The 25,488-nt window shown below is 61.8% G+C and overlaps 1 protein-coding gene across 29 annotated transcripts in view; it reads left to right on the top strand.

The window, feature by feature from the left end:
- The window catches only part of ATRNL1 (attractin like 1), a 721,691-nt gene that overhangs the window by 65,114 nt on the left and 631,089 nt on the right, over window positions 1–25,488 (top strand). For all 29 annotated transcript variants that reach the window (XR_012754170.1, XR_012754182.1, XR_012754180.1 and 26 more), the window contains exons 2-3: window positions 1,197–1,280; window positions 1,716–1,829. Coding sequence is in view for 1 of the 29 variants with exons in the window: in XM_075348149.1 (XP_075204264.1) it covers window positions 1,197–1,280; window positions 1,716–1,829 (198 nt within the window). In the remaining 28 variants the exon portion in view is untranslated. The remainder of the gene's footprint in view (window positions 1–1,196; window positions 1,281–1,715; window positions 1,830–25,488) is intronic.

Raw genomic sequence — 25,488 nt, 5'->3', positions numbered from 1 at the left:
ACTTCTCAGAACTGTGTTTGCCTTTTTTGCTGCTGCATCACTCTGCTGACTCCTGTGCAGTCTGTGATCTATTAGTAGACCTGTCACACCTGCTGCTGCTTAGCTCTATTCCTCCCATTCTGTACAATTCCTTCATCTAAATCATTGATAAAGATGTTGAACAGCACAGGATCCAGGACAGAGCCTTGTGGTCGTCACTTGATATATTCTTTCACCTGGATGTTCAGCCATTTATGACCACTCTTTGGGTTCGATCACTGAGCCAGTTCCTAGCAGTTGTCTTGTCTGTTCTGAACGTGCTCATTTTTTCTGTAAGGATGATATGAGATACTTTGTCAAACGCTTTGCTGAAGTTGAGATACTTTATCTACCGCATTTCACTGATCCTCCCAATCAGCGATTGTGTCATAGAAGGACATTAGATTAGTCTGGCATGACTTGTTTGCTACAAACCCATGCTGGCTCCTGTTCAAAGATCTTTTCTGGTATAGAAGTCAGGCTCACAGGTTCCCTGGGTCCACCTTCTTCTCATTTTGGAAGATGGGTACATTTGCTCTTCTCCAGTCTTCTAGGAGAGTGGTTCCTCCTGCAGAGCTTTGTCTAGAGCGGTGTTCACACCTGAGCACTGGGTGTTGGGCGATTCTCATGGTTGCTGGTGTCGCGGTGTTAGATCCGGCGTTGTGTCTGCTGTGTGACTGCGGGGGTCTGGTACCCAGTGGTCTCGGGTACAATTTGTAGATACATTGTATGGGCTGGTGGATGTAGTGTCCTGCGAGGCGGATGATGAGGGTTCCTCTTCTGTCGGCTGTTTGGGCGGTGATCAGGCATTGGGGCTTTCGGCTGAGGTGTCAGTGACAGGCGCCGGAGCACTCTAAACATTCTGTTCCCCCCGTTTTGTAGTTTTCTGGGGGGCGGTGGTGCGGCCCCCAGAGCAGCGATCTCTCTCCTACCCGGGGGTCGTAATCTGCTTATATCACATCACATCACAGGAGTCTGACAACCCTGGGTGGAGCTGCACTGGCGGCCATGGTGGTTGTCACCAGCTCTTGCAGATAGTAGGTAACGATGGCTGTGCTCCTCCACCCAGTGATGAGCCCCCCCCCGTGCTCACATTGCTTGGCGGGGAGCTGCGTACCTATAACTATCAGTTCATCATTTCCTCCGCTCATCACTCTCCCCTCTTTTGTGTTTTGTAGATTAACGGAACCATCGGGTTTCCTGACCGACGGACCCATCAACTACAAGTACAAGACCAAGTGCACCTGGCTGATCGAGGGCTAGTGAGTATCACCTGGGGGCTAGTCACCGAGAGAGACCCCCACACTGAGGTGTCACCCGGGGATCAGTCACTGAGAGACTCCCGCACTGAGGTGTCCCCTGGGGATCAGTCACCGAGAGAGACCCCCGCACTGAGGTGTCCCCCGGGGATCAGTCACTGAGAGACCCCCGCACTGAGGTGTCCCCCGGGGATCAGTCACTGAGAGACCCCCGCACTGAGGTGTCACCCCCTGTTGCACCTCCTTAACATTTGGGTTATTCACAGTCCGGCATTGTCCTCTCATTCTGACCGGCTTCCGCTCACTGTTGGGGGTTTGTTACATTGTATCAGTCTGTATTGTCAGCCGCTCCTGGGGTGATCATCTGAGGGGAGGAGTCTGATTGGCCGGTGAGGTCGGGTCTCGGAGCATTAACCTTCTGTTTTTCCCATTTTGCAGCTCGAACGCCGTCCTGAGGTTGCGCTTCAATCACTTCGCCACCGAATGCAGCTGGGACCACATGTACGTGTATGACGGCGACTCCGTGTACTCCCCGCTCATCGCCGTCCTCAGGTGAGGAACCGCAACAGTGGACCCGGCCACCACTACACGTGGTCTCTGTAACCAGCACCTCGAGAACGACATGTGACCTCTGCGGCCTGAGAGCGTCCTGTGTGCTGCACTGTGACATGTGACCTCTGCGGCCTGAGAGCGGCCTGTGCGCTGCACTGTGACATGTGGCCTCTGCGGCCTGAGAGCGTCCTGTGTGCTGCACTGTGACATGTGACCTCTGCGGCCTGAGAGCGGCCTGTGCGCTGCAGTGTGACATGTGACCTCTGCGGCCTGAGAGCGGCCTGTGTGCTGCACTGTGCCATGTGACCTCTGCGGCCTGAGAGCGGCCTGTGTGCTGCACTGTGACATGTGACCTCTGCGGCCTGAGAGCGTCCTGTGTGCTGCACTGTGACATGTGACCTCTGCGGCCTGAGAGCGTCCTGTGTGCTGCACTGTGACATGTGACCTCTGCGGCCTGAGAGCGGCCTGTGCGCTGCACTGTGACATGTGACCTCTGCGGCCTGAGAGCGTCCTGTGTGCTGCACTGTGACATGTGACCTCTGCGGCCTGAGAGCGTCCTGTGCGCTGCACTGTGACATGTGACCTCTGCGGCCTGAGAGCGGCCTGTGCGCTGCACTGTGACATGTGACCTCTGCGGCCTGAGAGCGTCCTGTGCGCTGCACTGTGACATGTGACCTCTGCGGCCTGAGAGCGTCCTGTGTGCTGCACTGTGACATGTGACCTCTGCGGCCTGAGAGCGTCCTGTGCGCTGCACTGTGACATGTGACCTCTGCGGCCTGAGAGCGGCCTGTGTGCTGCACTGTGACATGTGACCTCTGCGGCCTGAGAGCGGCCTGTGTGCTGCACTGTGACATGTGACCTCTGCGGCCTGAGAGCGTCCTGTGCGCTGCACTGTGACATGTGACCTCTGCGGCCTGAGAGCGTCCTGTGTGCTGCACTGTGACATGTGACCTCTGCGGCCTGAGAGCGGCCTGTGTGCTGCACTGTGACATGTGGCCTCTGCGGCCTGAGAGCGGCCTGTGCGCTGCACTGTGACATGTGACCTCTGCGGCCTGAGAGCGGCCTGTGCGCTGCACTGTGACATGTGGCCTCTGCGGCCTGAGAGCGGCCTGTGTGCTGCACTGTGACATGTGACCTCTGCGGCCTGAGAGTGTCCTGTGTGCTGCACTGTGACATGTGACCTCTGCGGCCTGAGAGCGGCCTGTGCGCTGCAGTGTGACATGTGACCTCTGCGGCCTGAGAGCGTCCTGTGTGCTGCACTGTGACATGTGACCTCTGCGGCCTGAGAGCGTCCTGTGTGCTGCACTGTGACATGTGACCTCTGCGGCCTGAGAGCGGCCTGTGCGCTGCACTGTGACATGTGACCTCTGCGGCCTGAGAGCGGCCTGTGTGCTGCACTGTGACATGTGACCTCTGCGGCCTGAGAGCGTCCTGTGTGCTGCACTGTGACATGTGACCTCTGCGGCCTGAGAGCGTCCTGTGTGCTGCACTGTGACATGTGACCTCTGCGGCCTGAGAGCGTCCTGTGTGCTGCACTGTGACATGTGACCTCTGCGGCCTGAGAGCGGCCTGTGTGCTGCACTGTGACATGTGGCCTCTGCGGCCTGAGAGCGGCCTGTGTGCTGCAGTGTGACATGTGGCCTCTGCGGTCTGAGAGCGGCCTGTGTGCTGCACTGTGACATGTGACCTCTGCGGCCTGAGAGCGTCCTGTGCGCTGCACTGTGACATGTGACCTCTGCGGCCTGAGAGCGGCCTGTGTGCTGCACTGTGACATGTGACCTCTGCGGCCTGAGAGCGTCCTGTGCGCTGCACTGTGACATGTGACCTCTGCGGCCTGAGAGCGTCCTGTGTGCTGCACTGTGACATGTGACCTCTGCGGCCTGAGAGCGGCCTGTGTGCTGCACTGTGACATGTGACCTCTGCGGCCTGAGAGCGGCCTGTGTGCTGCACTGTGACATGTGACCTCTGCGGCCTGAGAGCGTCCTGTGTGCTGCACTGTGACATGTGACCTCTGCGGCCTGAGAGCGTCCTGTGTGCTGCACTGTGACATGTGACCTCTGCGGCCTGAGAGCGTCCTGTGCGCTGCACTGTGACATGTGACCTCTGCGGCCTGAGAGCGTCCTGTGTGCTGCACTGTGACATGTGACCTCTGCGGCCTGAGAGCGTCCTGTGTGCTGCACTGTGACATGTGACCTCTGCGGCCTGAGAGCGTCCTGTGTGCTGCACTGTGACATGTGACCTCTGCGGCCTGAGAGCGTCCTGTGTGCTGCACTGTGACATGTGACCTCTGCGGCCTGAGAGCGTCCTGTGTGCTGCACTGTGACATGTGACCTCTGCGGCCTGAGAGCGGCCTGTGCGCTGCACTGTGACATGTGACCTCTGCGGCCTGAGAGCGGCCTGTGTGCTGCACTGTGACATGTGGCCTCTGCGGCCTGAGAGCGGCCTGTGTGCTGCACTGTGACATGTGACCTCTGCGGCCTGAGAGCGTCCTGTGCGCTGCACTGTGACATGTGACCTCTGCGGCCTGAGAGCGTCCTGTGTGCTGCACTGTGACATGTGACCTCTGCGGCCTGAGAGCGTCCTGTGCGCTGCACTGTGACATGTGACCTCTGCGGCCTGAGAGCGTCCTGTGCGCTGCACTGTGACATGTGGCCTCTGCGGCCTGAGAGCGTCCTGTGTGCTGCACTGTGACATGTGACCTCTGCGGCCTGTGCGCTGCACTGTGACATGTGACCTCTGCGGCCTGAGAGCGGCCTGTGTGCTGCACTGTGACATGTGACCTCTGCGGCCTGAGAGCGTCCTGTGTGCTGCACTGTGACATGTGACCTCTGCGGCCTGAGAGCGGCCTGTGCGCTGCACTGTGACATGTGACCTCTGCGGCCTGAGAGCGGCCTGTGTGCTGCACTGTGACATGTGACCTCTGCGGCCTGAGAGCGGCCTGTGCGCTGCACTGTGACATGTGACCTCTGCGGCCTGAGAGCGGCCTGTGCGCTGCACTGTGACATGTGACCTCTGCGGCCTGAGAGCGTCCTGTGCGCTGCACTGTGACATGTGACCTCTGCGGCCTGAGAGCGGCCTGTGCGCTGCACTGTGACATGTGACCTCTGCGGCCTGAGAGCGTCCTGTGTGCTGCACTGTGACATGTGGCCTCTGCGGCCTGAGAGCGTCCTGTGTGCTGCACTGTGACATGTGACCTGTGCGGCCTGAGAGCGGCCTGTGTGCTGCACTGTGACATGTGACCTCTGCGGCCTGAGAGCGGCCTGTGTGCTGCACTGTGACATGTGACCTCTGCGGCCTGAGAGCGGCCTGTGTGCTGCACTGTGACATGTGACCTCTGCGGCCTGAGAGCATCCTGTGCGCTGCACTGTGACATGTGACCTCTGCGGCCTGAGAGCGTCCTGTGCGCTGCACTGTGACATGTGACCTCTGCGGCCTGAGAGCGGCCTGTGCGCTGCACTGTGACATGTGACCTCTGCGGCCTGAGAGCGTCCTGTGTGCTGCACTGTGACATGTGGCCTCTGCGGCCTGAGAGCGTCCTGTGTGCTGCACTGTGACATGTGACCCTCTGCGGCCTGAGAGCGGCCTGTGTGCTGCACTGTGACATGTGACCTCTGCGGCCTGAGAGCGGCCTGTGTGCTGCACTGTGACATGTGACCTCTGCGGCCTGAGAGCGTCCTGTGCGCTGCACTGTGACATGTGACCTCTGCGGCCTGAGAGCATCCTGTGTGCTGCACTGTGACATGTGACCTCTGCGGCCTGAGAGCGGCCTGTGTGCTGCACTGTGACATGTGACCTCTGCGGCCTGAGAGCATCCTGTGTGCTGCACTGTGACATGTGACCTCTGCGGCCTGAGAGCGGCCTGTGTGCTGCACTGTGACATGTGACCTCTGCGGCCTGAGAGCGGCCTGTGTTCTGCACTGTGACATGTGACCTCTGCGGCCTGAGAGCGGCTGTGTGCTGCACTGTGACATGTGACCTCTGCGGCCTGAGAGCATCCTGTGTGCTGCACTGTGACATGTGACCCTCTGCGGCCTGAGAGCATCCTGTGTGCTGCACTGTGACATGTGACCTCTGCGGCCTGAGAGCGTCCTGTGCGCTGCACTGTGACATGTGACCTCTGCGGCCTGAGAGCGTCCTGTGTGCTGCACTGTGACATGTGACCTCTGCGGCCTGAGAGCGGCCTGTGTGCTGCACTGTGACATGTGACCTCTGCGGCCTGAGAGCGGTCTGTGTGCTGCACTGTGACATGTGACCTCTGCGGCCTGTGTGCTGCACTGTGACATGTGACCTCTGCGGCCTGAGAGCATCCTGTGTGCTGCACTGTGACATGTGACCTCTGCGGCCTGAGAGCATCCTGTGTGCTGCACTGTGACATGTGACCTCTGCGGCCTGAGAGCGTCCTGTGCGCTGCACTGTGACATGTGACCTCTGCGGCCTGAGAGCGTCCTGTGTGCTGCACTGTGACATGTGACCTCTGCGGCCTGAGAGCGGCCTGTGTGCTGCACTGTGACATGTGACCTCTGCGGCCTGAGAGCGGCCTGTGTGCTGCACTGTGACATGTGACCTCTGCGGCCTGAGAGCGGCCTGTGTGCTGCACTGTGACATGTGACCTCTGCGGCCTGAGAGCGTCCTGTGTGCTGCACTGTGACATGTGACCTCTGCGGCCTGAGAGCGTCCTGTGTGCTGCACTGTGACATGTGGCCTCTGCGGCCTGAGAGCGTCCTGTGTGCTGCACTGTGACATGTGACCTCTGCGGCCTGAGAGCGGCCTGTGTGCTGCACTGTGACATGTGACCTCTGCGGCCTGAGAGCGGCCTGTGTGCTGCACTGTGACATGTGACCTCTGCGGCCTGAGAGCGGCCTGTGTGCTGCACTGTGACATGTGACCTCTGCGGCCTGAGAGCATCCTGTGTGCTGCACTGTGACATGTGACCTCTGCGGCCTGAGAGCATCCTGTGTGCTGCACTGTGACATGTGACCTCTGCGGCCTGAGAGCGTCCTGTGCGCTGCACTGTGACATGTGACCTCTGCGGCCTGAGAGCGTCCTGTGCGCTGCACTGTGACATGTGACCTCTGCGGCCTGAGAGCGGCCTGTGTGCTGCACTGTGACATGTGACCTCTGCGGCCTGAGAGCGGCCTGAGTGCTGCACTGTGACATGTGACCTCTGCGGCCTGAGAGCGGTCTGTGTGCTGCACTGTGACATGTGACCTCTGCGGCCTGAGAGCATCCTGTGTGCTGCACTGTGACATGTGACCTCTGCGGCCTGAGAGCATCCTGTGTGCTGCACTGTGACATGTGACCTCTGCGGCCTGAGAGCGTCCTGTGCGCTGCACTGTGACATGTGACCTCTGCGGCCTGAGAGCGGCCTGTGTGCTGCACTGTGACATGTGACCTCTGCGGCCTGTGTGCTGCACTGTGACATGTGGCCTCTGCGGCCTGTGAGCTGCACTGTGACATGTGGCCTCTGCGGCCTGAGAGCGTCCTGTGCGCTGCACTGTGACATGTGACCTCTGCGGCCTGAGAGCGTCCTGTGTGCTGCACTGTGACATGTGGCCTCTGCGGCCTGAGAGCGTCTGTGTGCTGCACTGTGACATGTGACCTCTGCGGCCTGAGAGCGGCCTGTGTGCTGCACTGTGACATGTGACCTCTGCGGCCTGAGAGCGGTCTGTGTGCTGCACTGTGACATGTGACCTCTGCGGCCTGAGAGCATCCTGTGTGCTGCACTGTGACATGTGACCTCTGCGGCCTGAGAGCATCCTGTGTGCTGCACTGTGACATGTGACCTCTGCGGCCTGAGAGCGTCCTGTGCGCTGCACTGTGACATGTGACCTCTGCGGCCTGAGAGCGTCCTGTGTGCTGCACTGTGACATGTGACCTCTGCGGCCTGAGAGCGGCCTGTGTGCTGCACTGTGACATGTGACCTCTGCGGCCTGAGAGCGGTCTGTGTGCTGCACTGTGACATGTGACCTCTGCGGCCTGAGAGCGTCCTGTGCGCTGCACTGTGACATGTGGCCTCTGCGGTCTGAGAGCGTCCTGTGCGCTGCACTGTGACATGTGACCTCTGCGGTCTGAGAGCGTCCTGTGTGCTGCACTGTGACATGTGACCTCTGCGGCCTGAGAGCGGCCTGTGTGCTGCACTGTGACATGTGACCTCTGCGGCCTGAGAGCGGTCTGTGTGCTGCACTGTGACATGTGACCTCTGCGGCCTGAGAGCGTCCTGTGCGCTGCACTGTGACATGTGACCTCTGCGGTCTGAGAGCGTCCTGTGTGCTGCACTGTGACATGTGACCTCTGCGGCCTGAGAGCGGCCTGTGCGCTGCACTGTGACATGTGACCTCTGCGGCCTGAGAGCGGCCTGTGCGCTGCACTGTGACATGTGACCTCTGCGGCCTGAGAGCGGCCTGTGTGCTGCACTGTGACATGTGACCTCTGCGGCCTGAGAGCGGCCTGTGTGCTGCACTGTGACATGTGGCCTCTGCGGCCTGAGAGCGGCCTGTGCGCTGCACTGTGACATGTGACCTCTGCGGCCTGAGAGCGTCCTGTGTGCTGCACTGTGACATGTGACCTCTGCGGCCTGAGAGCGGCCTGTGCGCTGCACTGTGACATGTGATCTCTGCGGCCTGAGAGCGGCCTGTGTGCTGCACTGTGACATGTGGCCTCTGCGGCCTGAGAGCGGCCTGTGTGCTGCACCGCGACATGTGGCCTCTGCGGCCTGAGAGCGGCCTGTGTGCTGCACTGTGACATGTGAACTCTGCGGCCTGAGAGCGGCCTGTGTGCTGCACTGTGACATGTGACCTCTGCGGCCTGAGAGCGGCCTGTGTGCTGCACTGTGACATGTGACCTCTGCGGCCTGAGAGCATCCTGTGTGCTGCACTGTGACATGTGACCTCTGCGGCCTAAGAGCATCCTGTGTGCTGCACTGTGACATGTGACCTCTGCGGCCTGAGAGCGGCCTGTGTGCTGCACTGTGACATGTGACCTCTGTGGCCTGAGAGCGTCCTGTGTGCTGCACTGTGACATGTGACCTCTGCGGCCTGAGAGCGGCCTGTGTGCTGCACTGTGACATGTGACCTCTGCGGCCTGAGAGCATCCTGTGTGCTGCACTGTGACATGTGACCTCTGCGGCCTGAGAGCATCCTGTGTGCTGCACTGTGACATGTGACCTCTGCGGCCTGAGAGCGTCCTGTGTGCTGCACTGTGACATGTGACCTCTGCGGCCTGAGAGCGGCCTGTGTGCTGCACTGTGACATGTGACCTCTGCGGCCTGAGAGCGGCCTGTGTGCTGCACTGTGACATGTGACCTCTGCGGCCTGAGAGCGTCCTGTGCGCTGCACTGTGACATGTGACCTCTGCGGCCTGAGAGCGTCCTGTGTGCTGCACTGTGACATGTGACCTCTGCGGCCTGAGAGCGGTCTGTGTGCTGCACTGTGACATGTGACCTCTGCGGCCTGAGAGCGTCCTGTGCGCTGCACTGTGACATGTGGCCTCTGCGGTCTGAGAGCGTCCTGTGTGCTGCACTGTGACATGTGACCTCTGCGGCCTGAGAGCGTCCTGTGTGCTGCACTGTGACATGTGGCCTCTGCGGCCTGAGAGCGTCCTGTGTGCTGCACTGTGACATGTGACCTCTGCGGTCTGAGAGCGGCCTGTGTGCTGCACTGTGACATGTGACCTCTGCGGCCTGAGAGCGTCCTGTGCGCTGCACTGTGACATGTGACCTCTGCGGCCTGAGAGCGTCCTGTGTGCTGCACTGTGACATGTGACCTCTGCGGCCTGAGAGCGGTCTGTGTGCTGCACTGTGACATGTGACCTCTGCGGCCTGAGAGCGTCCTGTGCGCTGCACTGTGACATGTGGCCTCTGCGGTCTGAGAGCGTCCTGTGTGCTGCACTGTGACATGTGACCTCTGCGGCCTGAGAGCGTCCTGTGTGCTGCACTGTGACATGTGGCCTCTGCGGCCTGAGAGCGTCCTGTGTGCTGCACTGTGACATGTGACCTCTGCGGCCTGAGAGCGGTCTGTGTGCTGCACTGTGACATGTGTCCTCTGCGGCCTGAGAGCGTCCTGTGCGCTGCACTGTGACATGTGACCTCTGCGGTCTGAGAGCGTCCTGTGCGCTGCACTGTGACATGTGACCTCTGCGGCCTGAGAGCGGCCTGTGCGCTGCACTGTGACATGTGACCTCTGCGGCCTGAGAGCGGCCTGTGTGCTGCACTGTGACATGTGACTTCTGCGGCCTGAGAGCGGCCTGTGTGCTGCACTGTGACATGTGGCCTCTGCGACCTGAGAGCGTCCTGTGCGCTGCACTGTGACATGTGACCTCTGCGGCCTGAGAGCGGCCTGTGTGCTGCACTGTGACATGTGACCTCTGCGGCCTGAGAGCGTCCTGTGCGCTGCACTGTGACATGTGACCTCTGCGACCTGAGAGCGTCCTGTGCGCTGCACTGTGACATGTGACCTCTGCGACCTGAGAGCGGCCTGTGTGCTGCACTGTGACATGTGACCTCTGCGGCCTGAGAGCGGCCTGTGTGCTGCACTGTGACATGTGGCCTCTGCGGCCTGAGAGCGGCCTGTGCGCTGCACTGTGACATGTGACCTCTGCGGCCTGAGAGCGTCCTGTGTGCTGCACTGTGACATGTGACCTCTGCGGCCTGAGAGCGGCCTGTGCGCTGCACTGTGACATGTGACCTCTGCGGCCTGAGAGCGGCCTGTGTGCTGCACTGTGACATGTGGCCTCTGCGGCCTGAGAGCGGCCTGTGTGCTGCACCGCGACATGTGGCCTCTGCGGCCTGAGAGCGGCCTGTGTGCTGCACTGTGACATGTGACCTCTGCGGTCTGAGAGCGGCCTGTGTGCTGCACTGTGACATGTGACCTCTGCGGCCTGAGAGCGGCCTGTGTGCTGCACTGTGACATGTGACCTCTGCGGCCTGAGAGGGTCCTGTGTGCTGCACTGTGACATGTGACCTCTGCGGCCTGAGAGCGGCCTGTGCGCTGCACTGTGACATGTGACCTCTGCGGCCTGAGAGCGGCCTGTGTGCTGCACTGTGACATGTAGCCTCTGCGGCCTGAGAGCGGCCTGTGCGCTGCACTGTGACATGTGACCTCTGCGGCCTGAGAGCGGCCTGTGTGCTGCACTGTGACATGTGGCCTCTGCGGCCTGAGAGCGGCCTGTGTGCTGCACTGTGACATGTGACCTCTGCGGCCTGAGAGCGGCCTGTGTGCTGCACTGTGACATGTGGCCTCTGCGGCCTGTGTGCTGCACTGTGACATGTGGCCTCTGCGGCCTGAGAGCGGCCTGTGCGCTGCACTGTGACATGTGACCTCTGCGGCCTGAGAGCGGCCTGTGCGCTGCACTGTGACATGTGGCCTCTGCGGCCTGAGAGCGGCCTGTGTGCTGCACTGTGACATGTGACCTCTGCGGCCTGAGAGCGGCCTGTGTGCTGCACTGTGACATGTGGCCTCTGCGGCCTGAGAGCGGCCTGTGCGCTGCACTGTGACATGTGACCTCTGCGGCCTGAGAGCGGCCTGTGTGCTGCACTGTGACATGTGACCTCTGCGGCCTGAGAGCGTCCTGTGTGCTGCACTGTGACATGTGACCTCTGCGGCCTGAGAGCGGCCTGTGCGCTGCACTGTGACATGTGACCTCTGCGGCCTGAGAGCGGCCTGTGCGCTGCACTGTGACATGTGACCTCTGCGGCCTGAGAGCATCCTGTGTGCTGCACTGTGACATGTGACCTCTGCGGCCTGAGAGCGGCCTGTGTGCTGCACTGTGACATGTGGCCTCTGCGGTCTGAGAGCGGCCTGTGTGCTGCACTGTGACATGTGACCTCTGCGGCCTGAGAGCGTCCTGTGCGCTGCACTGTGACATGTGACCTCTGCGGCCTGAGAGCGTCCTGTGTGCTGCACTGTGACATGTGACCTCTGCGGCCTGAGAGCGGCCTGTGTGCTGCACTGTGACATGTGGCCTCTGCGGCCTGAGAGCGGTCTGTGTGCTGCACTGTGACATGTGGCCTCTGCGGCCTGAGAGCGTCCTGTGCGCTGCACTGTGACATGTGACCTCTGCGGCCTGAGAGCGGCCTGTGTGCTGCACTGTGACATGTGACCTCTGCGGCCTGAGAGCGTCCTGTGTGCTGCACTGTCACATGTGACCTCTGCGGCCTGAGAGCGTCCTGTGTGCTGCACTGTCACATGTGACCTCTGCGGCCTGAGAGCGTCCTGTGTGCTGCACTGTGACATGTGACCTCTGCGGCCTGAGAGCGTCCTGTGTGCTGCACTGTGACATGTGACCTCTGCGGCCTGAGAGCGTCCTGTGCGCTGCACTGTGACATGTGACCTCTGCGGCCTGAGAGCGTCCTGTGTGCTGCACTGTGACATGTGACCTCTGCGGCCTGAGAGCGTCCTGTGTGCTGCACTGTGACATGTGGCCTCTGCGGCCTGAGAGCGTCCTGTGCGCTGCACTGTGACATGTGGCCTCTGCGGCCTGAGAGCGGCCTGTGTGCTGCACTGTGACATGTGACCTCTGCGGCCTGAGAGCGTCCTGTGTGCTGCACTGTGACATGTGGCCTCTGCGGCCTGAGAGCGGCCTGTGTGCTGCACTGTGACATGTGACCTCTGCGGTCTGAGAGCGTCCTGTGTGCTGCACTGTGACATGTGACCTCTGCGGCCTGAAAGCGGCCTGTGTGCTGCACTGTGACATGTGACCTCTGCGGCCTGAGAGCGTCCTGTGTGCTGCACTGTGACATGTGACCTCTGCGGCCTGAGAGCGGCCTGTGTGCTGCACTGTGACATGTGACCTCTGCGGCCTGAGAGCGTCCTGTGTGCTGCACTGTGACATGTGACCTCTGCGGCCTGAGAGCGTCCTGTGTGCTGCACTGTGACATGTGACCTCTGCGGCCTGAGAGCGGCCTGTGTGCTGCACTGTGACATGTGACCTCTGCGGCCTGAGAGCGGCCTGTGTGCTGCACTGTGACATGTGACCTCTGCGGCCTGAGAGCGGCCTGTGTGCTGCACTGTGACATGTGACCTCTGCGGCCTGAGAGCGGCCTGTGCGCTGCACTGTGACATGTGACCTCTGCGGCCTGAGAGCGTCCTGTGTGCTGCACTGTGACATGTGACCTCTGCGGCCTGAGAGCGGCCTGTGTGCTGCACTGTGACATGTGACCTCTGCGGTCTGAGAGCGGCCTGTGTGCTGCACTGTGACATGTGACCTCTGCGGCCTGAGAGCGGCCTGTGTGCTGCACTGTGACATGTGACCTCTGCGGCCTGAGAGGGTCCTGTGCGCTGCACTGTGACATGTGACCTCTGCGGCCTGAGAGCGGCCTGTGTGCTGCACTGTGACATGTAGCCTCTGCGGCCTGAGAGCGGCCTGTGCGCTGCACTGTGACATGTGACTTCTGCGGCCTGAGAGCGGCCTGTGTGCTGCACTGTGACATGTGGCCTCTGCGGCCTGAGAGCGGCCTGTGTGCTGCACTGTGACATGTGACCTCTGCGGCCTGAGAGCATCCTGTGTGCTGCACTGTGACATGTGACCTCTGCGGCCTGAGAGCGGCCTGTGTGCTGCACTGTGACATGTGGCCTCTGCGGCCTGTGTGCTGCACTGTGACATGTGGCCTCTGCGGCCTGAGAGCGGCCTGTGTGCTGCACTGTGACATGTGACCTCTGCGGCCTGAGAGCGGCCTGTGCGCTGCACTGTGACATGTGACCTCTGCAGCCTGAGAGCGGCCTGTGCGCTGCACTGTGACATGTGGCCTCTGCGGCCTGAGAGCGGCCTGTGTGCTGCACTGTGACATGTGACCTCTGCGGCCTGAGAGCGGCCTGTGTGCTGCACTGTGACATGTGGCCTCTGCGGCCTGAGAGCGGCCTGTGTGCTGCACTGTGACATGTGACCTCTGCGGCCTGAGAGCGGCCTGTGTGCTGCACTGTGACATGTGGCCTCTGCGGCCTGTGTGCTGCACTGTGACATGTGGCCTCTGCGGCCTGAGAGCGGCCTGTGCGCTGCACTGTGACATGTGACCTCTGCAGCCTGAGAGCGGCCTGTGTGCTGCACTGTGACATGTGGCCTCTGCGGCCTGAGAGCGTCCTGTGTGCTGCACTGTGACATGTGGCCTCTGCGGCCTGAGAGCGGCCTGTGCGCTGCACTGTGACATGTGGCCTCTGCGGCCTGAGAGCGGCCTGTGTGCTGCACTGTGACATGTGGCCTCTGCGGCCTGAGAGCGTCCTGTGTGCTGCACTGTGACATGTGGCCTCTGCGGCCTGAGAGCGGCCTGTGCGCTGCACTGTGACATGTGGCCTCTGCGGCCTGAGAGCGGCCTGTGTGCTGCACTGTGACATGTGGCCTCTGCGGCCTGAGAGCGTCCTGTGTGCTGCACTGTGACATGTGACCTCTGCGGCCTGAGAGCGGCCTGTGTGCTGCACTGTGACATGTGGCCTCTGCGGCCTGAGAGCGGCCTGTGTGCTGCACTGTGACATGTGACCTCTGCGGCCTGAGAGCGGCCTGTGTGCTGCACTGTGACATGTGACCTCTGCGGCCTGAGAGCGGCCTGTGTGCTGCACTGTGACATGTGGCCTCTGCGGTCTGAGAGCGGCCTGTGTGCTGCACTGTGACATGTGACCTCTGCGGCCTGAGAGCGTCCTGTGCGCTGCACTGTGACATGTGACCTCTGCGGCCTGAGAGCGTCCTGTGTGCTGCACTGTGACATGTGACCTCTGCGGCCTGAGAGCGGCCTGTGTGCTGCACTGTGACATGTGGCCTCTGCGGCCTGAGAGCGGTCTGTGTGCTGCACTGTGACATGTGGCCTCTGCGGCCTGAGAGCGTCCTGTGCGCTGCACTGTGACATGTGACCTCTGCGGCCTGAGAGCGGCCTGTGTGCTGCACTGTGACATGTGACCTCTGCGGCCTGAGAGCGTCCTGTGTGCTGCACTGTGACATGTGACCTCTGCGGCCTGAGAGCGTCCTGTGTGCTGCACTGTCACATGTGACCTCTGCGGCCTGAGAGCGTCCTGTGTGCTGCACTGTGACATGTGACCTCTGCGGCCTGAGAGCGTCCTGTGTGCTGCACTGTGACATGTGGCCTCTGCGGCCTGAGAGCGTCCTGTGCGCTGCACTGTGACATGTGGCCTCTGCTGCCTGAGAGCGGCCTGTGTGCTGCACTGTGACATGTGACCTCTGCGGCCTGAGAGCGTCCTGTGCGCTGCACTGTGACATGTGACCTCTGCGGCCTGAGAGCGGCCTGTGTGCTGCACTGTGACATGTGACCTCTGCGGCCTGAAAGCGGCCTGTGTGCTGCACTGTGACATGTGACCTCTGCGGCCTGAGAGCGTCCTGTGTGCTGCACTGTGACATGTGACCTCTGCGGCCTGAGAGCGGCCTGTGTGCTGCACTGTGACATGTGACCTCTGCGGCCTGAGAGCGGCCTGTGTGCTGCACTGTGACATGTGACCTCTGCGGCCTGAGAGCGGCCTGTGCGCTGCACTGTGACATGTGACCTCTGCGGCCTGAGAGCGGCCTGTGTGCTGCACTGTGACATGTGACCTCTGCGGCCTGAGAGCGGCCTGTGTGCTGCACTGTGACATGTGACCTCTGCGGCCTGAGAGCGGCCTGTGTGCTGCACTGTGACATGTGACCTCTGCGGCCTGAGAGCGGCCTGTGCGCTGCACTGTGACATGTGGCCTCTGCGGCCTGAGAGCGTCCTGTGTGCTGCACTGTGACATGTGACCTCTGCGGCCTGAGAGCGTCCTGTGTGCTGCACTGTGACATGTGACCTCTGCGGCCTGAGAGCGTCCTGTGTGCTGCACTGTGACATGTGACCTCTGCGGCCTGAGAGCGGCCTGTGTGCTGCACTGTGACATGTGACCTCTGCGGCCTGAGAGCGGCCTGTGTGCTGCACTGTGACATGTGGCCTCTGCGGCCTGAGAGCGGCCTGTGTGCTGCACTGTGACATGTGGCCTCTGCGGTCTGAGAGCGTCCTGTGTGCTGCACTGTGACATGTGACCTCTGCGGCCTGAGAGCGGCCTGTGTGCTGCACTGTGACATGTGACCTCTGCGGCCTGAGAGCGGCCTGTGTGCTGCACTGTGACATGTGGCCTCTGCGGCCTGTGTGCTGCACTGTGACATGTGACCTCTGCGGCCTGAGAGCGGCCTGTGTGCTGCACTGTGACATGTGACCTCTGCGGCCTGAGAGCGTCCTGTGCGCTGCACTGTGACATGTGGCCTCTGCGGCCTGAGAGCGGCCTGTGTGCTGCACTGTGACATGTGGCCTCTGCGGCCTGAGAGCGTCCTGTGCGCTGCACTGTGACATGTGGCCTCTGCGGCCTGAGAGCGGCCTGTGTGCTGCACTGTGACATGTGGCCTCTGCGGTCTGAGAGCGGCCTGTGCGCTGCACTGTGACATGTGACCTCTGCGGCCTGAGAGCGGCCTGTGCGCTGCACTGTGACATGTGACTTCTGCGGCCTGAGAGCGTCCTGTGTGCTGCACTGTGACATGTGGCCTCTGCGGTCTGAGAGCGTCCTGTGTGCTGCACTGTGACATGTGACCTCTGCGGCCTGAGAGCGTCCTGTGCGCTGCACTGTGACATGTGACCTCTGCGGCCTGAGAGCGGCCTGTGCGCTGCACTGTGACATGTGGCCTCTGCGGCCTGAGAGCGTCCTGTGCGCTGCACTGTGACATGTGACCTCTGCGGCCTGAGAGCGTCCTGTGTGCTGCACTGTGACATGTGACCTCTGCGGCCTGAGAGCGTCCTGTGCGCTGCACTGTGACATGTGACCTCTGCGGCCTGAGAGCGGCCTGTGTGCTGCACTGTGACATGTGACCTCTGCGGCCTGAGAGCGGCCTGTGTGCTGCACTGTGACATGTGACCTCTGCGGCCTGAGAGCGGCCTGTGCGCTGCACTGTGACATGTGACCTCTGCGGCCTGAGAGCGTCCTGTGGGCTGCACTGTGACATGTGGCCCTCTGCGGCCTGAGAGCGGCCTGTGTGCTGCACTGTGACATGTGGCCTCTGCGGCCTGAGAGCGGCCTGTGTGCTGCACTGTGACATGTGACCTCTGCGGCCTGAGAGCGGCCTGTGTGCTGCACTGTGACATGTGGCCTCTGCGGCCTGAGAGCGTCCTGTGTGCTGCACTGTGACATGTGACCTCTGCGGCCTGAGAGCGGCCTGTGTGCTGCACTGTGCCATGTGACCTCTGCGGCCTGAGAGCGTCCTGTGTGCTGCACTGTGACATGTGGCCTCTGCGGCCTGAGAGCGTCCTGTGCGCTGCACTGTGACATGTGGCCTCTGCGGCCTGAGAGCGGCCTGTGTGCTGCACTGTGACATGTGACCTCTGCGGCCTGAGAGCGGCCTGTGTGCTGCACTGTGACATGTGACCTCTGCGGCCTGAGAGCGTCCTGTGTGCTGCACTGTGACATGTGACCTCTGCTGCCTGAGAGCGTCCTGTGTGCTGCACTGTGACATGTGACCTCTGCGGCCTGAGAGCGGCCTGTGTGCTGCACTGTGACATGTGACCTCTGCTGCCTGAGAGCGGCCTGTGTGCTGCACTGTGACATGTGGCCTCTGCGGCCTGAGAGCGTCCTGTGTGCTGCACTGTGACATGTGACCTCTGCGGCCTGAGAGCGTCCTGTGTGCTGCACTGTGACATGTGACCTCTGCGGCCTGAGAGCGTCCTGTGTGCTGCACTGTGACATGTGACCTCTGCGGCCTGAGAGCGTCCTGTGTGCTGCACTGTGACATGTGACCTCTGCGGCCTGAGAGCGGCCTGTGTGCTGCACTGTGACATGTGACCTCTGCGGCCTGAGAGCGTCCTGTGCGCTGCACTGTGACATGTGACCTCTGCGGCCTGAGAGCGGCCTGTGTGCTGCACTGTGACATGTGGCCTCTGCGGCCTGAGAGCGTCCTGTGTGCTGCACTGTGACATGTGACCTCTGCTGCCTGAGAGCGTCCTGTGTGCTGCACTGTGACATGTGACCTCTGCTGCCTGAGAGCGTCCTGTGTGCTGCACTGTGACATGTGGCCTCTGCGGCCTGAGAGCGTCCTGTGCGCTGCACTGTGAAATGTGACCTCTGCGGCCTGAGAGCGTCCCTGTGTGCTGCACTGTGACATGTGGCCTCTGCGGCCTGAGAGCGTCCTGTGCGCTGCACTGTGAAATGTGACCTCTGCTGCCTGAGAGCGTCCTGTGTGCTGCACTGTGACATGTGACCTCTGCGGCCTGAGAGCGGCCTGTGCGCTGCACTGTGAAATGTGACCTCTGCGGCCTGAGAGCGTCCTGTGCGCTGCACTGTGACATGTGACCTCTGCGGCCTGAGAGCGTCCTGTGTGCTGCACTGTGACATGTGGCCTCTGCGGCCCTGAGAGCATCCTGTGTGCTGCACTGTGACATGTGACCTCTGCGGCCTGAGAGCGTCCTGTGTGCTGCACTGTGACATGTGACCTCTGCGGCCTGAGAGCGTCCTGTTTGCTGCACTGTGACATGTGACCCCTGCGGCCTGAGAGCGTCCTGTGCGCTGCACTGTGACATGTGGCCTCTGCGGCCTGAGAGCGTCCTGTGCGCTGCACTGTGACATGTGACCTCTGCGGCCTGAGAGCGGCCTGTGTGCTGCACTGTGACATGTGACCTCTGCGGCCTGAGAGTGTCCTGTGTGCTGCACTGTGACATGTGACCTCTGCGGCCTGAGAGCGGCCTGTGTGCTGCACTGTGACATGTGACCTCTGCGGCCTGAGAGCGTCCTGTGTGCTGCAGTGTGACATGTGACCTCTGCGGCCTGAGAGCGGCCTGTGTGCTGCACTGTGACATGTGACCTCTGCGGCCTGAGAGCGGCCTGTGTGCTGCACTGTGACATGTGACCTCTGCGGCCTGAGAGCGTCCTGTGTGCTGCACTGTGACATGTGGCCTCTGCGGTCTGAGAGCGGCCTGTGTGCTGCACTGTGACATGTGACCTCTGCGGCCTGAGAGCGGCCTGTGTGCTGCACTGTGACATGTGACCTCTGCGGCCTGAGAGCGTCCTGTGTGCTGCACTGTGACATTTGACCTCTGCGGCCTGAGAGCGTCCTGTGCGCTGCACTGTGACATGTGACCTCTGCGGCCTGAGAGCGGCCTGTGTGCTGCACTGTGACATGTGACCTCTGCGGCCTGAGAGCGGCCTGTGTGCTGCACTGTGACATGTGGCCTCTGCGGCCTGAGAGCGGCCTGTGTGCTGCACTGTGACATGTGACCTCTGCGGCCTGAGAGCGGCCTGTGTGCTGCACTGTGACATGTGGCCTCTGCGGCCTGAGAGCGTCCTGTGTGCTGCACTGTGACATGTGACCTCTGCGGCCTGAGAGCGGCCTGTGTGCTGCACTGTGACATGTGACCTCTGCGGTCTGAGAGCGGCCTGTGTGCTGCACTGTGACATGTGGCCTCTGCGGCCTGAGAGCGGCCTGTGTGCTGCACTGTGACATGTGACCTCTGCGGCCTGTGTGCTGCACTGTGATATGTGGCCTCTGCGGCCTGAGAGCGTCCTGTGTGCTGCACTGTGACATGTGGCCTCTGCGATCTGAGAGCGGCCTGTGTGCTGCACTGTGACATGTGACCTCTGCGGCCTGAGAGCGTCCTGTGCGCTGCACTGTGACATGTGACCTCTGCGGCCTGAGAGCGGCCTGTGTGCTGCACTGTGACATGTGACCTCTGCGGCCTGAGAGCGTCCTGTGTGCTGCACTGTGACATGTGACCTCTGCGGGCTGAGAGCGTCCTGTGCGCTGCACTGTGACATGTGGCCTCTGCGGCCTGAGAGCGTCCTGTGCGCTGCACTGTGACATGTGGCCTCTGCGGTCTGAGAGCGTCCTGTGCGCTGCACTGTGACATGTGACCTCTGCGGCCTGAGAGCGGCCTGTGTGCTGCACTGTGACATGTGACCTCTGCGGCCTGAGAGCGGCCTGTGTGCTGCACTGTGACATGTGGCCTCTGCGGCCTGAGAGCGGCCTGTGTGCTGCACTGTGACATGTGACCTCTGCGGCCTGAGAGCGTCCTGTGCGCTGCACTGTGACATGTGACCTCTGCGGCCTTGAGAGCGTCCTGTGTGCTGCACTGTGACATGTGGCCTCTGCGGTCTGAGAGCGTCCTGTGTGCTGCACTGTGACATGTGACCTCTGCGGCCTGAGAGCGGCCTGTGTGCTGCACTGTGACATGTGACCTCTGCGGCCTGAGAGCGTCCTGTGTGCTGCACTGTGACATGTGACCTCTGCGGCCTTAGAGCATCCTGTGCGCTGCACTGTGACATGTGACCTCTGCGGCCTGAGAGCGTCCTGTGTGCTGCACTGTGACATGTGACCTCTGCGGCCTGAGAGCGGCCTGTGTGCTGCACTGTGACATGTGACCTCTGCGGCCTGAGAGCGGCCTGTGTGCTGCACTGTGACATGTGGCCTCTGCGGCCTGTGTGCTGCACTGTGACATGTGGCCTCTGCGGCCTGTGTGCTGCACTGTGACATGTGACCTCTGCGGCCTGAGAGCGGCCTGTGTGCTGCACTGTGACATGTGACCTCTGCGGTCTGAGAGCGTCCTGTGCGCTGCACTGTGACATGTGACCTCTGCGGCCTGAGAGCGGCCTGTGTGCTGCACTGTGCCATGTGACCTCTGCGGCCTGAGAGCGTCCTGTGCGCTGCACTGTGACATGTGACCTCTGCGGCCTGAGAGCGGCCTGTGTGCTGCACTGTGACATCTGACCTCTGCGGCCTGAGAGCGGCCTGTGTGCTGCACTGTGACATGTGACCTCTGCGGCCTGAGAGCGTCCTGTGTGCTGCACTGTGCCATGTGACCTCTGCGGCCTGAGAGCGTCCTGTGCGCTGCACTGTGACATGTGACCTCTGCGGCCTGAGAGCGGCCTGTGCGCTGCACTGTGACATGTGACCTCTGCGGCCTGAGAGCGGCCTGTGTGCTGCACTGTGACATGTGACCTCTGCGGCCTGAGAGCGTCCTGTGCGCTGCACTGTGACATGTGACCTCTGCGGCCTGAGAGCGGCCTGTGTGCTGCACTGTGACATGTGACCTCTGCGGCCTGAGAGCGGCCTGTGTGCTGCACTGTGACATGTGACCTCTGCGGCCTGAGAGCGTCCTGTGTGCTGCACTGTGACATGTGGCCTCTGCGGTCTGAGAGCGTCCTGTGTGCTGCACTGTGACATGTGACCTCTGCGGTCTGAGAGCGTCCTGTGTGCTGCACTGTGACATGTGACCTCTGCGGCCTGAGAGCGGCCTGTGTGCTGCACTGTGACATGTGGCCTCTGCGGTCTGAGAGCGTCCTGTGTGCTGCACTGTGACATGTGACCTCTGCGGCCTGAGAGCGGCCTGTGTGCTGCAGTGTGACATGTGACCTCTGCGGCCTGTGCGCTGCACTGTGACATGTGACCTCTGCGGCCTGAGAGCGTCCTGTGTGCTGCACTGTGACATGTGACCTCTGCGGCCTGTGCGCTGCACTGTGACATGTGACCTCTGCGGCCTGAGAGCGTCCTGTGTGCTGCACTGTGACATGTGACCTCTGCGGCCTGAGAGCGGCCTGTGTGCTGCACTGTGACATGTGACCTCTGCGGCCTGAGAGCGGCCTGTGTGCTGCACTGTGACATGTGACCTCTGCGGTCTGAGAGCGGCCTGTGTGCTGCACTGTGACATGTGACCTCTGCGGTCTGAGAGCGTCCTGTGTGCTGCACTGTGACATGTGGCCTCTGCGGTCTGAGAGCGTCCTGTGTGCTGCACTGTGACATGTGACCTCTGCGGCCTGAGAGCGGCCTGTGTGCTGCACTGTGACATGTGACCTCTGCGGCCTGAGAGCGTCCTGTGTGCTGCACTGTGACATGTGACCTCTGCGGTCTGAGAGCGTCCTGTGTGCTGCACTGTGACATGTGGCCTCTGCGGTCTGAGAGCGTCCTGTGTGCTGCACTGTGACATGTGACCTCTGCGGCCTGAGAGCGGCCTGTGTGCTGCACTGTGACATGTGGCCTCTGCGGCCTGAGAGCGGCCTGTGTGCTGCACTGTGACATGTGACCTCTGCGGCCTGAGAGCGGTCTGTGTGCTGCACTGTGACATGTGGCCTCTGCGGCCTGAGAGCGGCCTGTGTGCTGCACTGTGACATGTGACCTCTGCGGCCTGAGAGCGGCCTGTGTGCTGCACTGTGACATGTGACCTCTGCGGTCTGAGAGCGTCCTGTGTGCTGCACTGTGACATGTGACCTCTGCGGCCTGAGAGCGTCCTGTGCGCTGCACTGTGCCATGTGACCTCTGCGGCCTGAGAGCGTCCTGTGCGCTGCACTGTGACATGTGACCTCTGCGGCCTGAGAGCGGCCTGTGCGCTGCACTGTGACATGTGACCTCTGCGGCCTGAGAGCGGCCTGTGCGCTGCACTGTGCCATGTGACCTCTGCGGCCTGAGAGCGTCCTGTGCGCTGCACTGTGACATGTGACCTCTGCGGCCTGAGAGCGGCCTGTGTGCTGCACTGTGACATGTGACCTCTGCGGCCTGAGAGCATCCTGTGTGCTGCACTGTGCCATGTGACCTCTGCGGCCTGAGAGCGTCCTGTGCGCTGCACTGTGACATGTGACCTCTGCGGCCTGAGAGCGGCCTGTGCGCTGCACTGTGACATGTGACCTCTGCGGCCTGAGAGCGGCCTGTGCGCTGCACTGTGACATGTGACCTCTGCGGCCTGAGAGCGTCCTGTGTGCTGCACTGTGCCATGTGACCTCTGCGGCCTGAGAGCGTCCTGTGCGCTGCACTGTGACATGTGACCTCTGCGGCCTGAGAGCGGCCTGTGCGCTGCACTGTGACATGTGACCTCTGCGGCCTGAGAGCGTCCTGTGTGCTGCACTGTGACATGTGGCCTCTGCGGCCTGAGAGCATCCTGTGTGCTGCACTGTGACATGTGACCTCTGCGGCCTGAGAGCGGCCTGTGCACTGCACTGTGACATGTGACCTCTGCGGCCTGAGAGCGTCCTGTGCGCTGCACTGTGACATGTGACCTCTGCGGCCTGAGAGCGTCCTGTGTGCTGCACTGTGACATGTGGCCTCTGCGGCCTGTGTGCTGCACTGTGACATGTGGCCTCTGCGGCCTGAGAGCGTCCTGTGCGCTGCACTGTGACATGTGACCTCTGCGGCCTGAGAGCGGCCTGTGTGCTGCACTGTGACATGTGACCTCTGCGGCCTGAGAGCATCCTGTGTGCTGCACTGTGACATGTGACCTCTGCGGCCTGAGAGCGTCCTGTGTGCTGCACTGTGACATGTGGCCTCTGCGGCCTGAGAGCATCCTGTGTGCTGCACTGTGACATGTGACCTCTGCGGCCTGAGAGCGTCCTGTGTGCTGCACTGTGACATGTGACCTCTGCGGCCTGAGAGCGTCCTGTGCGCTGCACTGTGACATGTGACCTCTGCGGTCTGAGAGCGGCCTGTGTGCTGCACTGTGACATGTGACCTCTGCGGCCTGAGAGCGTCCTGTGTGCTGCACTGTGACATGTGACCTCTGCGGCCTGAGAGCGTCCTGTGTGCTGCACTGTGACATGTGACCTCTGCGGCCTGAGAGCGGCCTGTGTGCTGCACTGTGACATGTGACCTCTGCGGCCTGAGAGCGGCCTGTGTGCTGCACTGTGACATGTGACCTCTGCGGCCTGAGAGCGGCCTGTGTGCTGCACTGTGACATGTGACCTCTGCGGTCTGAGAGCGTCCTGTGCGCTGCACTGTGACATGTGACCTCTGCGGCCTGAGAGCGTCCTGTGTGCTGCACTGTGACATGTGGCCTCTGCGGTCTGAGAGCGTCCTGTGTGCTGCACTGTGACATGTGACCTCTGCGGTCTGAGAGCGTCCTGTGTGCTGCACTGTGACATGTGGCCTCTGCGGTCTGAGAGCGTCCTGTGTGCTGCACTGTGACATGTGACCTCTGCGGCCTGAGAGCGGCCTGTGTGCTGCAGTGTGACATGTGACCTCTGCGGCCTGTGCGCTGCACTGTGACATGTGACCTCTGCGGCCTGAGAGCGTCCTGTGTGCTGCACTGTGACATGTGACCTCTGCGGCCTGTGCGCTGCACTGTGACATGTGACCTCTGCGGCCTGAGAGCGTCCTGTGTGCTGCACTGTGACATGTGACCTCTGCGGCCTGAGAGCGTCCTGTGTGCTGCACTGTGACATGTGACCTCTGCGGCCTGAGAGCGGCCTGTGTGCTGCACTGTGACATGTGACCTCTGCGGCCTGAGAGCGGCCTGTGTGCTGCACTGTGACATGTGACCTCTGCGGCCTGAGAGCGGCCTGTGTGCTGCACTGTGACATGTGACCTCTGCGGCCTGAGAGCGGCCTGTGTGCTGCACTGTGACATGTGACCTCTGCGGCCTGAGAGCGTCCTGTGTGCTGCACTGTGACATGTGACCTCTGCGGCCTGAGAGCGGCCTGTGTGCTGCACTGTGACATGTGACCTCTGCGGCCTGAGAGCGGCCTGTGTGCTGCACTGTGACATGTGACCTCTGCGGCCTGAGAGCGGCCTGTGTGCTGCACTGTGACATGTGACCTCTGCGGCCTGAGAGCGGCCTGTGTGCTGCACTGTGACATGTGACCTCTGCGGCCTGAGAGCGGCCTGTGTGCTGCACTGTGACATGTGACCTCTGCGGTCTGAGAGCGTCCTGTGTGCTGCACTGTGCCATGTGACCTCTGCGGCCTGAGAGCGTCCTGTGCGCTGCACTGTGACATGTGACCTCTGCGGCCTGAGAGCGGCCTGTGCGCTGCACTGTGACATGTGACCTCTGCGGCCTGAGAGCGGCCTGTGCGCTGCACTGTGACATGTGACCTCTGCGGCCTGAGAGCGTCCTGTGTGCTGCACTGTGCCATGTGACCTCTGCGGCCTGAGAGCGTCCTGTGCGCTGCACTGTGACATGTGACCTCTGCGGCCTGAGAGCGGCCTGTGCGCTGCACTGTGACATGTGACCTCTGCGGCCTGAGAGCGTCCTGTGTGCTGCACTGTGACATGTGGCCTCTGCGGCCTGAGAGCATCCTGTGTGCTGCACTGTGACATGTGACCTCTGCGGCCTGAGAGCGGCCTGTGCACTGCACTGTGACATGTGACCTCTGCGGCCTGAGAGCGTCCTGTGCGCTGCACTGTGACATGTGACCTCTGCGGCCTGAGAGCGTCCTGTGTGCTGCACTGTGACATGTGGCCTCTGCGGCCTGTGTGCTGCACTGTGACATGTGGCCTCTGCGGCCTGAGAGCGTCCTGTGCGCTGCACTGTGACATGTGACCTCTGCGGCCTGAGAGCGGCCTGTGTGCTGCACTGTGACATGTGACCTCTGCGGCCTGAGAGCATCCTGTGTGCTGCACTGTGACATGTGACCTCTGCGGCCTGAGAGCGTCCTGTGTGCTGCACTGTGACATGTGGCCTCTGCGGCCTGAGAGCATCCTGTGTGCTGCACTGTGACATGTGACCTCTGCGGCCTGAGAGCGTCCTGTGTGCTGCACTGTGACATGTGACCTCTGCGGCCTGAGAGCGGCCTGTGTGCTGCACTGTGACATGTGACCTCTGCGGCCTGAGAGCGTCCTGTGCGCTGCACTGTGACATGTGACCTCTGCGGTCTGAGAGCGGCCTGTGTGCTGCACTGTGACATGTGACCTCTGCGGCCTGAGAGCGTCCTGTGTGCTGCACTGTGACATGTGACCTCTGCGGCCTGAGAGCGGCCTGTGTGCT

Source organism: Anomaloglossus baeobatrachus, chromosome 5 (assembly GCF_048569485.1).
Source record: "Anomaloglossus baeobatrachus isolate aAnoBae1 chromosome 5, aAnoBae1.hap1, whole genome shotgun sequence".
In the NCBI taxonomy this organism is placed as follows: Eukaryota; Metazoa; Chordata; class Amphibia; order Anura; family Aromobatidae; genus Anomaloglossus; species Anomaloglossus baeobatrachus.
This window is presented reverse-complemented; position numbering and strand designations above follow the sequence as displayed.